At 38.3% G+C, this 16,024-nt stretch overlaps 1 protein-coding gene and 1 long non-coding RNA gene across 2 annotated transcripts; one reads left to right on the top strand and one right to left on the bottom strand.

Moving 5' to 3' along the window:
* Positions 1 to 455: 455 nt before the first annotated feature.
* LOC139155497 (NACHT, LRR and PYD domains-containing protein 12-like) lies at positions 456 to 8,540 on the bottom strand. The gene is made up of 4 exons (XM_070730647.1): positions 8,457 to 8,540; positions 6,798 to 7,091; positions 4,416 to 4,448; positions 456 to 2,247 (listed from the first exon to the last, which is right to left on the bottom strand). Exons 2-4 carry the CDS (start codon positions 7,063 to 7,065, stop codon positions 560 to 562), a joined length of 1,989 nt encoding a protein of 662 aa, XP_070586748.1. The 5' UTR covers positions 7,066 to 7,091; positions 8,457 to 8,540; the 3' UTR covers positions 456 to 559.
* A 1,148-nt stretch (positions 8,541 to 9,688) lies between these two features.
* Positions 9,689 to 15,285, top strand: LOC139155494 (uncharacterized). Its single transcript, XR_011557080.1, has 2 exons — positions 9,689 to 9,979; positions 11,742 to 15,285. It is a non-coding gene; the product is annotated as an uncharacterized lncRNA (long non-coding RNA).
* The last annotated feature ends 739 nt before the right edge of the window (positions 15,286 to 16,024 follow it).

Below are 16,024 nucleotides of genomic sequence, written 5' to 3'. Positions count from 1 at the left end.
ATTCGCGAAGGCCAGGAGGCCGGCATTGGTATCACCTACTCTACGCAGGGAGACTCAACACAGGCCAGACCAGCTAGGCCTGGTGAGCTCCACAGAGCCACAAGTGAGCTGATCTCCTCTTCAGCCATCGACAAATCAACTGAACTGTGCAGGTCCGAATGGGAGAGTCGACAACCATCCCAATTGGACGATTACATCATGTGGTTAAATGATTGACTGATGTATGCTGAACTATGAGGGGAGGTGTGTTATGTATGCATGTAAATAGCCAATATGTAAATATCATATGGTAAACAGAGTTATCTACATGCCGGCCACGGATTGGCCAAGCTGCGGCTGGGAAATTCAAGTGGCTGTCAAAACTGCGCCTACCAGGGAAAAATCTTTTAAAAAGGGAAACACTTGTCGCGCAGGTTGTTCTTTGCCACAAGATACTGTGTTTTACTTTGTTTAGATTTCTTTCTGTTACATGCTGATTCCTAATAAAGGCGAATCCGGCTACATGTCAACCTCCATTGCTTCAAACTTAACACAATGTTCAACAACTTTTCAAAAATACTTACTTATCGTCTGGAAGTAGTTCTGTCTCTGCATGAGATAGAAATGCAGAACCTTTGGCAAAGAGGTATTTTAAATTCTGGCAGTGTTGTATACAATAGGCCAGGATCATCAATTCCATATCTGAGTTGCTCTGATAATCTATTTCAGTGATACTACATACTGCATTTTTTATAAAATTGTCATCTCGTGTCTCATATAAATAACTAAACATTTCTTTTTGCAATTGAAAATTATGTCTCCTTTTTGGAATATTATTTTTCACCCAGTTTAACAAGAATTCTTTATTCTTAGGAGAAATTTCCCATCCAAATTCTTTTCTCAACTCTCTCATTCTTTTTTCTTCATTTAACAAACCAAAGAGGAAGTGAAATCCTACTACAAAGTCAGGCCCAAAAGACCTATGGGTTTCAAACAGTGTCTGCAATTTTTTTTTCCAATTTTCAGAATGCTGCTCATCTCCTTCTTCTAGGACATAAAACAACGCAGCAAAAAACTCCTGGAAGCTTAAGTGAATGAAGCTATAGGTTTGAATACAATCAATGTCTCTTTTGAAGACACTTTGATTTAGAAAGAGAGGGATGTAGTCTTTTTGATCTAAACCATGCTTCTTGACTTCTTTCTCCATGAACAATATTTTCCGTTTCCAGACTCCCTCTGCAGCTAAAGAGCACAAACCTTTTACATTTGCTTGGACATCCTGTTTGGATTCTTTATGATGAAACTTTAACAAACTGGAGAAATATAGCATATATATTGCAGTGAGGGTGTATGGTGTCTTTTGGAGATCCTTGCCTCTCTCCAGTTCCTGTTTCATCACTGTGCAGATGATCCAGCTCACAAGAGGAATCACACACATGGTAAAAAGGGTATTGTTTTGTTTAACAAATCTGAGAGATTGAGTTGCTTGGTCTTTGTTTTCAAAAAACTTGTAAAAATATTCTTCTGTCTCTTTTGTGGAAAACCCCAATATCTCAAAATAACGTGGGTGTTCTAAACATTGATTGAGTTTCTCCAAAGCAGTTGGTCTTGTTGTGATTATAAGAGAGGATTTAGGAAGAATCTTTTTTTGAAATAAATTACTCAAAATAATTCTCACTGGCTCTCTCTTCCAGGGATCAATGCAACAATAGTTTTCAGCCTGATTAAAGGAATGTCTTAATTCATCAAACCCATCAATTATGAACAGAAGTTTCTCTTCGTTCCTCAGTATGTTTTGAATCACATTTTTCAATTTTTGACACTTGAGCCATTCATTTGAAATTATTTCTGCAATGCTAGTTTTCTGGGACTCTCCATGGAAATTCATCTCACTGCAGCTAATATAGAAAACATAATTAAATTTATTTTGGTAAAGTTGTTGAGAAGCCCAGTCAAATATGATTTTTTTGGCCATCATTGTTTTTCCAATTCCTGCAGCTCCTTGCAACACAACAATTTGTGGAGTTAATCCATATTTATCAGGGTTAAATAATGTTTCAATGCTGGTTGAAGTCTCAGCTCTTTTGCTGATGATTTCAAGATGTTTCCTTCCCATTGCCATAATTTCATCTTCTTTCTCTTCTTCTGACTGGTGATAATCTAGTATGATCAGCTTTGAATATCTCTGGTTTAGGGGCACGTATTCACCAGGAATAGCATTAGGATCTTTGATCATTGCATATTTTTTTTTAATGTAGTTTCTGTATTCTAAGGGAAGAATGAATGAAATTAGAAGCATTAAAAAAAAGCCTGCACAGGACATGCAATTAAGTGTTTTGTTTCTGTATCTTTTTCTTGAGGCAATCTCATCGGCTCCGTGAGTTAATGAATTCAGGGAAATTGTAGGGTACTTTTTAATTGGTTTGTCAGAACTGATAATAGAAAATTTCTTGTTAATCAATAGATTAAATATTTATCATTTTAAACTCTTTTATTCCACAAAATGTTTCTCAAATGATTGCATTTAATACTTATAGGTTATATAAAAGTGGGGTTTTTTGGACTTCAATAAATGGAAATCTTTAAACATTACCCCCTTGGGATATGATTAATACTTCCATAATTAGTGTAATCCAGAGGTGGGTTCCTACCAGTTCAGACCGGTTCTATAGAACCAGTAGTAACTTGGCGACCTAGGTCCCTAGAACCAGCAACAATCTAGGCCTGCCATGTCCCTGAACCAATTCTTTTGCCATTTTGGGTTTTCTTCGTTGCCTGCACAAAGGTTAAGTATTGTGCATGTGCGCACATATGCATGGCACATAATATGTGTATGCATGCGCAAAAAGTGCATCCCTGAGCGAACTAGCAGCAAAATAAAACGGAACCACTCCTGGTGTAATCCCCAGCATATTTCATATTTAATATGGTTTTTTTAATTCAGCGAACACATACAAATATACACAAACACAGAGATGATGGATTGCCTATAAATTAAATATATTATTTGATAAATTTGAATGGGGTTCTTCAATTCCAGCTAGCTATTTCAATGTATTATTATCAAAAGGTTTTTCTTTAAAAAAAAGATGCACTTGTTATTGAAAAATGTGGCTTGACTTTCCATAATTCTGAATTACACCATTATGCATATATTCTGACAATACCAAATTTGGAGCAACTTCGTTTCATATAAATTCTCCTTCCTACGGTCTTTTGGATTATTCATATGTAGCATTCTTGGAAGCACTGTCCTCAAAATATAATAGATTAGACATAAACCCTGTCACAATTACATTTCTGAATATTGTGACATATTATTTCAGGAAATGTTTGATCTTATTATACTTTTTCTTATGCTAAATTGATGCAATGCAATAATCCAGAACTTAAAATTAAGACTTGGATAGATGCTTGATTTTTTAAATTTTATTTTAGATTAGTTAAGGAATGATAATAATTATATTTTATTATTTCCTTTTTTAAAGGATAAATATTTTTTTATTTCAAGATTTAATTGACAATAATTACAGCTACAGGTAGTTCCCTCCAACTGCAATTGGAAATTGCAACTCAGTTGCTATATGATGCAGTTGTAAAGAGAAAAATCAGAGACCACACTTACGACTTTAATTCTAAGAGTGATTGTTAGCAAATCACCACAGGGGATTAAGGATAATCTCATATGATCATGATTTGCAATTTTCTCCCAGCTTCCCCCTTGATTTTGATTTTTGGAAGCCAGCTATGCAGGTTTCAAATAGAATGCTGGTGACCATGAGAAGCTGTGACCCACCATAAATGCACATCAGTTGCCATTCTAATTTGGACCAGTAGTATTTTAGCTTGAGAGAGACACATAAATCATTAGAAGTGATAATCAAATCTTATGACACTCAAAATCCCACAATTACTCTTTATTAATAATGGTATTCAATAAATCATTTTGATTTGCACATTTTAAAAAGTGAATGGAATAAATCAGTAGAGATTGGATCCAATTTAACAACAAAAGATTAATCATTTTGACATCAGACCTACATTAAAATGTTTAATAATATAGATATAGATTATTAAAAATATTTTTTCAATATAAAATAATACTTTTTACTTATAGATCTCTATCACATTTGTACAGGAAAAGAATCAATAAGCATTGCCATTTTGGAGATGTACCAAGAATTACTTAGTTTCCTTTTGGGAAATTCAAAATCAGGAATCATTTAAATTTGTCCCTTTCTCTTTCCTTTCGTCTTTCCCTTCTTTTTCTCCTGGTCAGCATTGCAAAACCATCCTGGAGTTTTCCCCATCAAGATTTTTGACATGATTAATATTTACAGTGGTTTGCATAGAGGGGGAAGGAGAAGGGAGGAACTGCTCATGCTAAATTAGTTTTACACATAATTCAATAATCCTTTGAATGATTCCTGCCTTACCTGATAAAATTGGAAGTTGGTGAGCATCAACATCTACAATTAAAGATAAACTAGAATTTGTAAAACACACATTATAAAAATTGGTAAATAACAGAGCATTTAAAAAAAATAGATAAGTTCATGGTATATATTTTCTATCAATGTCTACATTTACAATGTATATTAGATTTCTTATAATTCCTGTTCCTTTCTATATACTTATTTTCTGCTTTCCCCTTTTTCTTCCATAAGCAGGCTTGAACGGACTAAGAGGCCACATGCAGTGGTGAAAATTACAGTAGGTAACTGTGCCCTTGCCCTCTCTCCCAGCCCTGCATTGCTTAGAAGAAGGGGAGCTGCCATCAAACCTTACTCCCGGTTCCTCAGATACTAAGCCAAAAGAATATTGTGATCAATAGTATCAATATCATTCACAAATCAAGAAGAGCTAGGACAAATATATTACCCATGTCCTAGGTCCGTGATAGTGAACCTATGGTATGGCATGTGGGGCCATCTCGGTGGGCAAGGAAGCCAACATTGGGTTTTGGACAGAGATGCAGGAGCATGCGCAGGGTAGGGGTTCACACAGCCTCTTTTTAGTTCCAGGCGGCTTCAGAAAACTCTGCTAGCAGAAAAACGGAGCATGCAGGAGTGCAGCACTCTCCCTCCGAAGCCCATTTTTAGTTACAGGTGGCTTCAGGAATCTCTGCTAGTAAAAAAAATAGGACATACGAGGGTGTGGTGCTCTCTTTCTGGGAGTTGCTGATGTAAATCTGTCTTAGCCATTTTGGCTTCACTGAGTTGTACTAAAGAGCTGGTGAGTATTGGAGCAGTAGTGGCTCTGGCCCCATCACCCCGCCCAGAAACCTTTCTGGATTTCGGGTATCCTGGAGGGCGGAGGGAGGGGGTCCACCTCTGGGGATTTTTCCAAGCCAGGGGAGACAACTCTATCTTGGGGGCTGATGGATGTTGCCCACCTGTCCTTGCCACTGCCACCTCGTTTTGCCGTTGATTGATTGACTGTGTGCCTGTTTTTTTATATATATTGGGATTGTTTTATGAATTTTTAATTTAAAATTGTAATTAGATTGGTGGGAATTGGATTTGTTACTATGTACTGTTTTTATTATTGTTGTGAGCCGCCCCGAGTTTGCGGAGAGGGGCGGCATATAAATCCAATAAATCTAATCTAATCTAATCTAATCCTTGGCTCTGCCAATGGTGGTACTTGGCAGTGGCAGGAACAGTAGGCCACGGCTTCCTTCCTTCCCTCCTGGAGAAACCACTGGCATGGAGGGGAGCTGTCCCAGGAGGACCAGAGGAGAGAGCAGTCTCCATAAGTGAGACAAGCTGGCTGGGAAGTGGTAACAGGTACACTGGCCCAAAATAGATGCATACGCATGCACTATGCATGGCACATGCAGAGGGTGAGCATGGGGAGCACATGTGCAGATGGGGTGTGCATTGCATTATGGGTGCCAGCACATGCATGGTCTGTCGAGGGCACACTCAGACACTTTGTGCACGCAATGCCAAAAGGGTTCGCTGTCAGTATCCTAGGCTCTTTCATTATTATCATTATTATTATTATTATTATTATTATTATTATTATTATTATTATTATTTATTAGATTTGTATGCCGCCCCTTTCCGTGGACTCGGGGCAGCTAATTGATAACATTAATGTTATCAATACCATCTGAGTGCTGTAGCCCAACCTGAAACACAAATGGAAAGGATCTATATAATTGTTCCCTCCAGTATGCCTCAGAGTTGCCAGTCTATCATCTTCTCAAAAACCTTCCCAAAAAAGGGAAATTTGCAGATAAGGATAAAATTATTTAGTGAAACTGGATCCAGTGATAGATCCTCTCTTAAGGAGAGGGTAGACAGTTACTTCCTTTTTAAGTAGGTAGAATCATCCCTCTCATCAAAAATAATTTTTATCTCTTGGACTCAGTTACATGCGACCACCTGGAAGGCCTTAATTAACCAATAGAGACATCAGTCTAAAAGAGGGTAGGATTCAACACCCCTCCCCCTAAGGACCCCAGGCATTTTCTCAAGACTTAAGTGGCTCAAAACCAGAACAAGATGCTCCAATTTCAGTTCTTTTACCCTCTGTGAACTTAACATTTTTTATTTGACAGTGATAGGAAAGTGCCAAATTGAGTTACAATGTTAGTGCTTAGCTTAGATTTGATTCCAGGCTCAAGATAAGGTATTTCAAACGAAAGTCCCACTCTGAAGTTCCAGCATACCATTGCTAATCATAATAAACAACAAATAATTGGATTCAAGGTTGAATCCGAACAAGATTCAGCTGGAAAGAATAGGTCTCTATTGCCGATTTGATCTTAAATGGAGATAACATTTGTGTAATATGTTGGATTTTCTTACCTTTATTTTCTTCAAGATTTTTTGCAAGATCATTTCTATTGCATTTTCGAAGGACATCAATGCATATCTCTAGAGCATCTTCTCCATAATATTGAATCAGGAGGTCTACAACCTCATGTTGTAGATCAGCTTTATCCAATAAAGCCTTAGGAATGTTTGGCCTTCCATCATAATTAATAATATTGAGCCTCCATTTAAATTCTTTAAATGGCTGCTCCACGAGTTCAATCAATGCATTGTAAATATCTTCTTTCACAGTGCTACTCATGTCAACTATGATGAAGAATATCCAATCTAAAATTAAAATTAAAAAATTAAACTAATATGGAAAATGAAGTCTGAAAGGATCACATACCTAAGACAACCTTCAAACAACCCAAATGATGCCTCTATATATAGACATCACTAGAGTGTATTATTCCTAAAGGGTGTTGGAGGACCTCAATTATAGCATCAAAGGCATGGTCAGTGCTTACTGTACATCAGATCAAGAACTGCTAATATACAAGATACAAGTTAAGCTGAAGAAAAAGAGATAAGGTATGATATTGAATATATACCTGTATTTTTCAGAGTATAAGACACTCCTGAGTATAAGACACACATTAGTTCTTGGGGGGGGGGAATAAGAAAAAAAAATCTGCCTCTGCCTATCAGTGCCCATTGGTATTCATCTGGCTAACAGCCTTCCGGTAAACAGCAAATGGCCTGGTAAGCTTCAGCACATTATTGTAGCCTGATTTAGCACAACCAGCTGATTGGCGGGTGGATAGGCCTCCTGGAATACCCCAACCAACTGTTCCAGGCTTAGGGAACAGCATTGAGAGCCTTTTAAATGAAAGCATTTTTGGGTGGCAGATTCCCCTCCATTTTCCCCCAGATCTTCGCATTTCAGGCACCAGATTCCCCCTCTCCAATTGCAGGAAGGGGGCCTGAAATGCAAGCATCTGGAGTGCACACAGCCATGGGGGGAGGCCCATTTCTAAGCAAAATAAACAAATAAGCATCAATTTTTTTCATTTCAATTTTCATATCATTGTGTTCAGAAATGTTCAAATTTGTTATTTCAATGTCAAAGATGGTCAAAAAAGTAATATTTTGCAGCCCAATCTAGATGAAAACAAAACTCATTTCACAAAAATGGGGGGGGGGGGCTTTTCTGAGAAAAATAAACAAATCAGCATTAATTTTTTTTCAGTTCAATTTTCATATCATTGTGTTCAGAAATTTTCTAATTAGTATACTAGTGAAAAAAGTATTCAAAAAGACCATTCCAGTAGCTAGAACCAACCCAGAGGGTAACATTGGTAACTTTTTTGGCCCAGCAAAAACTGTACCCCCCCCCCCCAAAAAAAAACACCCCACCCTTAGAAAGATGAGAAAAAGTCATGGAATTTCAAGTTTCAGATATGCAGGGAAATTTTTTTACAGGGTCTCAAACTTCATTTCGGACCCTTTTAGACCTGAGGAGAACACCAGGGTTAAGCTCAGCTGAAGGGCTTCTTCCTTTCCAGGACACTTTTCGTGCCTGCAGAAATGATCGAAAAAAGTCTGTATATTTGGACCAGGCACTGGTTCCTGCAACACAAGTCTGCCACTCAAATATGTACCTCAAAATCCAACCTTCCCATGTTTAAAGGTTTTCAATGTGAGGCTTACCGTTCTGTGGTGAAGAAAATGAGGTTAAAAGCTACATCGATCCTGAATTCGTAAATAGAGAGATAAAGCATTGGCCTCGTTCTGCTTTTAAAAAGCACTTTCGTTTTCAAACATGCCCCTCCCTTCCTCCTTGTAGCTTAATGGGTGAATGGTGTTTCCTGTGCTGCTGCTTCAAGAGAGGAAAAGTTTCACACCAGTTCAGCTTAATCGGTTATCAAAAACTAGGTTTAAAAGCCTTGAAGGTGCCTCGCCACTGCAAAGCTTATAAAATAAATGAAATAAGTCTGCGCTTCTATTTCTACTAGTTTTTTCTCATCATTCCTATCATTCTTTCCTCCCACTGAGGACTGTATGACTGTAACTTTAACGGTAACTTGAGATTTTTATTAATATTGATTGTTTCTCCATTGCTTATTTGACCCTTATGACAATCATTAAGTGTTGTACCCCATGATTCTTGACAAATGTATATTCTTCTCCCATTTGCAAGTAATGCAGAGAAGGCTACAGGGAAAACAAAGCTCTTCTAAGAGGAACCCTTCCTGCTCACACAAGGGCGGCATACAAATCTTAATAATAATAATAATAATAATAATAATAATAATAATAATAATAATAATAATAATAATAATAATAATAATAACAACAATAATAACAATAACAATAATAACAATAATAATGATGCTCCCGTTTCAGCTCCAAGTCCTTGTAGTCAGAGAAACTCATTTTCTCAAGTTTAGTCTCTGTTCCATTTTGGGGGCTCTCAGCCTTGGAGGGTGGGCGCTGGCTTTCTACATTGGTTTTTAATTGTTTAGTAATGGTGAGAAAATGCAGGTGGCTTACTTTTCCTTCTTCAGGTTTCAAGGAAACCACTCTCTCGCAGTATAGAAAATCTCTATGACTTATTGTCTATCTTTCTGTCATATAGATGGTTTGGATGCCAATCCTTATTCTTGTAGATCGGCATTTTCCAGCTAAACATGAGGGGGTGCGCTGGGCTCGCAACTCTTTTTCAAAGACTTTTACATCTCTTAGGAAGTTTGCAGATTTGGCGCTGCACGGTCAGATGCTGCCCCCTTGCGGCACAAACTGGGAGAGTCTCAAAAGAAAAAATGTTCTTTTGGCCCGGAAGGCATAGGGAGTTTTTAAAAGAAACTCCGTTTCTCAAGATTGGAGCTGTTTCCACCCGGAGGAATTAGGACCAAACAGCAAGTTCGCCAGGCGGAAAAGGCGGGGGGGGGGGGGGGGGTGGCTTGGCTGGAGTTGGAGAGAAGGGTTGGAGCTGCCGTGCTTCCTCTTGGCTGAAACTTTGGCGTTCATTCGAGGGCTAGTGGGACTGATTTGGGCCATACTGGTGATGTCTTCCTGCTTCTGACTTGATGACCGGCGCCTCTCTTCAGAACTTCTTCTGTTCCTTGGGAATATTTCTGAGCAGATGGGCTGGCTTTTCCCTAGACAGCAGCAGCCTGAAGTTTTGGACTATATTTTCCATTAGTCTACTAAAAGGTGATCAGGATTTGCTGGTGGGTTGCTCCTTCTCAAGATCCTGTAAGACTTGCCTGCCTGCCTGCCTGTCCTTTACACCCTTGCCAAACAGAATGGATTCCACTTGAGTCCTTCTTTCCATATGGATTTTAAGCTGATCTTCAGTGCCAGGCTCTGAGTATAAAAATTCGTCCCTTGGCACAATGCCATGCAAACAGAGCAGTGTTTCTCACTCTTGGGAACTTTAAGATGGATGGATTCCAGGTACCTGGGGAATTCTGAGACTTGAAATCCACCCATAAGTTCCCTAGTGTGAGGAAACACTAAGATAGAGGACATATTATTGTGTGCCTGGCTTTCTTTCTTTTCTTTTCTTTTGCAGCTGGAACTCCAGTGATTTCTTTTAAAAGGGGCTTTTTGCAAAAATGGGGGCATTTGGCTGGATGTGTACCAATAGGCTCAGACTCAATCCAGACAAGATGGAGTGGCTCTGGGTACTGCCTCCCAAGGACACATCCATCTGTCCGTCCATCACCCTGGGGGGGAATTATTGATCCCCTCAGAGAGGGTTCACAACTTGGGCATCCTTCTCGATCCACAGCTGACTCTAGAACACAATCTGTCGGCTGTGGTGAGGAGGGCGTTTGCCCAGGTCCGCTTGGGGCACCAGTTGCGGCCCTATCTGGACAGGGAGTTCTTGGTCACAGTCACTCATGCCCTTATCATCTTGAGGTTCGACTACTGCATTGCTCTCTACATGGGGGCTACCTCTGAAGAGTGTTCGGAAACTTCATATGGTCCAAAATGCAGCCACGTGAGCGATTTTGGGCCTTCCAAGACATGCCCATATCTCATCATCACTCCGCAGACTGCATTGGCTGCTGATCTGTTTCCAGACACAATTCAAAGTGTTGGTTATGACTTATAAAGCCCTACATGGCATAGGACCAGACTATCTCCGAGACCGCCTTCTGCCGCATGTATCCCAGCGACCGGTGAGGTCCCACAGAGTTGGTCTCCTTAGGGTCCCATTGACCAAACGATGTCAGCTGGCAGGACCTAGGGGAAGAGCCTTCTCTGTGGGGACCCCGGCCCTCTGGAATCAGCTCCCTCCAGAGATTCACACTGCCCCCACCCTCTTTGCCTTCCGAAAGAGCCTAAAAACTCATATTTGTCATCAGACCTGCGGTTACTATATCTTCCCCGACCAACAAATGTTTTTAGTATGATTGTTGAATAAATGGTTATGGAAGGTTGTGAGCCTCCTTGAGTCCTCGGAGAGGGGCGGCATACAAATCAAATTAAATAATAATAAATAACTGTTCTGCCAGGCTCTATGTTATGAGTCTCCTGAAAATTCAAGGGTAAAAATTTCAGACACACACACACTTGAAAGTTCAAAAACAATGTTCTTTATCACAAAATTCAAAAGAAACAATGCACCCTTTTTGTATTGCAAAGAGTACTCGTCCCAAAACAACCTTGTATGCTGTGCAATCCCCTTAATCAATCCTTAAGTACTTAGCTAGCAGCTGTGAAGAAACGTCACAGCCCTCCTTCTTCCACGAAGTGAGACACACACACTTTGCTCTGCTTTGGTTTCAAAGTCGTGAAAAATCAACCAACAAAGTCCGGAAACAGCAAGGCACGGTCCTGAAGAAACAACAATCAGATAATCTTCCACAATGGCCAAGTCAGCACGCTGCTATTTATATCAGCAGCTCTAATTGCTGGAGCCCCACTCAAACACAGGTGGCCTCTCTTATCTCCTGTAATATTTCTTCAATTGGTCTCTTCTAGGCATAATTCTGCGCCTGCGTGGGTCTAACACTTCCTCATCCGAATCGAACGAAGATAATGGCGATTGGCTTCCTGGGCTGTGTGCCAAGTCCCCCTCTTCCAAGTCTCCCCCACCTTCTTCATCGGAGGAAACTGCACTACCTGACTCTGTCGGCAATAAAACAGGACTATGACATGTTGATGTTTCCCCTGCATCCACCTCCACATTCCTTGGGGCAGGAGCTGGGCCAGAACCAACCACAACAAATAACAATAATAATTTTTGCCTCACCCCAGCCCCTAGGAGCTGTGCAGGCTTCCCAAACACTCTGCACACCCCATTTTTACGAAAAAATGAGTAAAAAATGGGGCATTATAAAAACTGGGGCTGTGGATGCTCTTTGCACATGCAGAGGGGAGAGGGGGGGATTGTGCGTGGAAGCACATTGGGGCATCACATTATGGGTGCGGGCACAACATGTGCAGTATCACACATGTGAGCACCGTTTTGGCACCCAAGCAAAAAACGGATTCCCTATCACTGATATAGATGCTTAATATGATATAACACATCATGTTAAGTACAACAGTGTCCCCCAAAATTTTGAAATTCACATTTTTAGAAGAGAGAACAATTTGGAAGACCTGGAGTGCAAGCAGCTTTATTCCTGACTTTTAACCAGCAATGTGGCTGATGGAAGTAGGAATTAATAACAGCTGGAAAAGTGTAGGTTCTCCGATTCTGTTGTACAAGTGTACATGGAGAAGTAGCATGAATGAAGAGGTTTCAATCACTATTTCACATGCTGTGTCTTTCTTTTCATTTCAGGGCAAAGTGTCTCCTTTACAGCTGCTGGTTGGATTCAGAAAGTATCTATTCTGCCATGAAAGTCAGCTGGGTGATTGGGCCAGTCACTCTCTTTCAGCCTAACCTACCTCACAGGGTTGTTGTTGTGGGGAAAATAGGAAGAGGAAGGTGCATTAGATATGTTTGTTACTCTGAATTATTTGTAAAAATAATAAGGGGTACAATTTAAGTAAAGGAGCCATTATGCATATAAAAACTATCAAGAAAGAGTTGATAATTTTCTTATTCTATATTATTACTGGCATATTATGGAGACATTTATTAATTTCTCAGCAATATCATTGGATAATTTTTTCTTTAATCAATACCTAATGTTAAACTATACAGCTCCCAGGCTGTATAAGTATTCTGCAGATACTTAATTGAAAAATTGTGCCTTTGCCTTTCTGCTGTAATATTTTTCTTTTGTAGCAATCCAATTGGATGTTGAATATGTATATCATTTGTCCAGGGTAATTCTTGCATTAGAGGTAATCATTGACTTACAACAGTTCAGCTAGTGACCATTCAAAGTTACAAGGGCACTGAAAAAAAATGAGGTGACCATTTTTCACACTTACAACTGTTGCAGTATCCCCGTCAGTAATGGGTTCCTACCGGTACGGTACGGTGCTCCGTATTGGTAGTAGCCCACTGATGACATCACTTCCTTGATTGTCTCGGGACCTCCATCTTTTTTTCCCCAAAAAAATAAAAGGAAAACTTGTATTCCTACTCTGTATAAGCTGCCTTTACTTTCCAATTTGATCTCTAGAGTGCCCTTGCATTGGTAATCATATTCAGGGCTAGTTCAGTATGTAAAAATAGAGAGTTTGATATAGTATGTAAGTTTTTAAACAGTGGTGGACAGAAAAGACTGCTCTATTTGTAGAATTTGTTCCATTTTGTTACAAACAATTCTCCAAAATTCCTAGCTTTATAATACTACCACCATATATGATAACATAATTTAATCTGATCATTACATTTCCAAACAATTTTTAGAAAATGAAAATGAGCTATCAGTTTTAATAATTGAGAACCAAAATGATATGCGATTTGATGAAACATACCAGTTTTCTTCAAGTATAATATTCTGTGTAATATTTTTCTTCCATTGAAATTCCTATTGTTGCATATCAATATAGAGTATTTGACTTTTTCAATTTCTGCATTGCATTTTATCACATGGCAATCTATAAATGAGTCCCAGCAAATACTCTAAATTTTGTGTTATTGAGTTTTCAAATTCAGTCAAGTTTCCAAGATTTTGCTTTGGTTTGGAATCACTTTAGTATTTGAAAATATTCAAGTTGGTTCAGTGGTTCTGGCCATTTTAAAGAACAAATCTCAAAGGATTTTTATTTTGTTTGAAGAATCAAAATTCCCACTTCTCCCACTGACAGTTTGATTTCTTTTATAAAGCACCTTCAAGTAGAAAGATAAATTACGCTGAAACAAAAACCAATTCAAAATTTATAGAGGCAAACCAGAAAGAATTTATAGAAAAAAATGAGAAGTTGATGTAAAATTTTATGTACAACTCTGAGATAAATATGTTCCCCTCTGGTGATGTATAGGTTCCATAAGGCTAGAAGAGGACTAATTAGTTACTGTAAAACAAAACAATTGCAGTGCAGTCATAATTTATGGTAAGTTAGAAACTAATTAATTCAAAATCAGTGGCCAAAGATGTTACTTTCCATAAGAATATTAAATTCTATCCTTTCCTAACCTGATTCCTTCTGCAAGGATATTTAAGCATATGGTTGATATCCTCTCTATGTCTAGTGAAGGCTCATAAATTTTTGATAGTTTTCAGATTCAGAAAAAGCTACCAATAATACAGGAGAATGTAAGGAATGAAATTCCAAACAGCAAAAATTTTCTCTTCCCTAAATAAATGCGCAGAGTAGCCTTACAAAACCCTAAGGAACAGAAACTAAAGATCCAGTTTTCAAAAGAATTATAATTATACCACCTAAAAAGAAGGCCTTCAGAGATGTCCACAAAATCAAAACTGTTTTCCAGTCTGTTGAAAAATTATACAATATTAAAACCTCATCAAACAGTCATGAGAAATGGTAAAGGCAATGAATGTGTTTATGAGAGGACAGGCCCCTTACAAAACCTGTTACTATTGCCTAATAAAGCAAATTATAGACTAAATGGCAGGGTCCCTATTTAGTTAAGAGGAGAAATGGGCCAGTAAATTATGAAATTGAATTGGGAAACAAGAAAAAGAAAATATACTACAGTATCAAGTGATGGGCTGCCAAATTTTTTACTGCCACACTGTGGGTGTGGCTTTCTGGCCATATGACCAGGTTAGAGTGACTTTCTGGCCATGTGACCAGGTGGGAGTGGCTTGACAATCATGTGACTGGGGTGCCTTAAAGCTCATGTGACTGGGTGGGAGTGGCTTACTGACCAAGATAAGTTTTCAAATAGGTGTTTGGACTCTTTTTCAGTTGATTAAGTCATATTATTTTAATAGCCACAAAAAGGACAAATAATAGACAGCAATATTTGTTTTGTTTTATTTTTTAATTTCTTTTTATTGTTTTCATAAATACATATATCACATTTTGTTTGTTCAGTTTACAGATCTTGTCCAACGTTTTTACCTGTTACAATCGTTCTTAATTATGTTAGGTCTTATAAGTAACTCTATCTTAATACTATGCAATAAAGAACAGAATAAAAGCATTCAAAAGGTATTTGTTGTTTACAATTTGTACTGCAATTTTGTATCGTATTATACAAGAAATTTCTTCTGAATCCATTCGTGCAAATTACACCACATGCTTTTAAATTTATTGATTCTATTTCCCTTAAGTAAGTTTGTCATCTCGTCCATTTCTGCACATGAGTATATCTTGTCTATTATTAAGTTTGTATTGGGAGTCTGTTCATTTGTCCATGTTTGCGCTATCGCAATTCTAGTAGCTGTGTTTGTATGTGTCAATAAGAAGAGTGTTTGCTTAGAGTATGATCTTTTCCAAATTCCAAGAAGCATACCCTCGGGTGAATATTCTATTTCTTCCTTTGTAATTTCCTTGAGCCAATTGTGAATGGTTTCCCAGATTTTTTGAATTTTAGAGCAGGACCACCACATATGGAAAAAAGTGCCTTTTTCTTTTTTACATTTCCAGCATAAGTTTTGTAATGCTGGGTAAATCTTGGCTAATCTTGCCGGCAGTAAATACCATCTGTATAGGAGCTTATAATAATTTTCTTTATATGCTGAGGATAAAGTAATTTTAGCTATTACATTCCATGTTTTTTCCCATTCTGCTATATGAATTTCTCTTTGTATATTTTTCTCCCAGGCTACCATAGGGTTTTTAATCACCTCTTTTTCTTTGCCCTGTTCTAATAGAATCTGATATAATTTGGTTATCTGTTTATCCTCACATCCTGTTAAAATCTTGTCCAGAGTTTGAGTAGAAATTGC

The sequence above is a fragment of the Erythrolamprus reginae genome, unplaced genomic scaffold (assembly GCF_031021105.1).
Source record: "Erythrolamprus reginae isolate rEryReg1 unplaced genomic scaffold, rEryReg1.hap1 H_23, whole genome shotgun sequence".
NCBI lineage: Eukaryota > Metazoa > Chordata > Lepidosauria > Squamata > Dipsadidae > Erythrolamprus > Erythrolamprus reginae.
The sequence above is the reverse complement of the archived record's forward strand: the minus strand, read 5'-3'. Positions and strand labels throughout refer to the sequence as shown.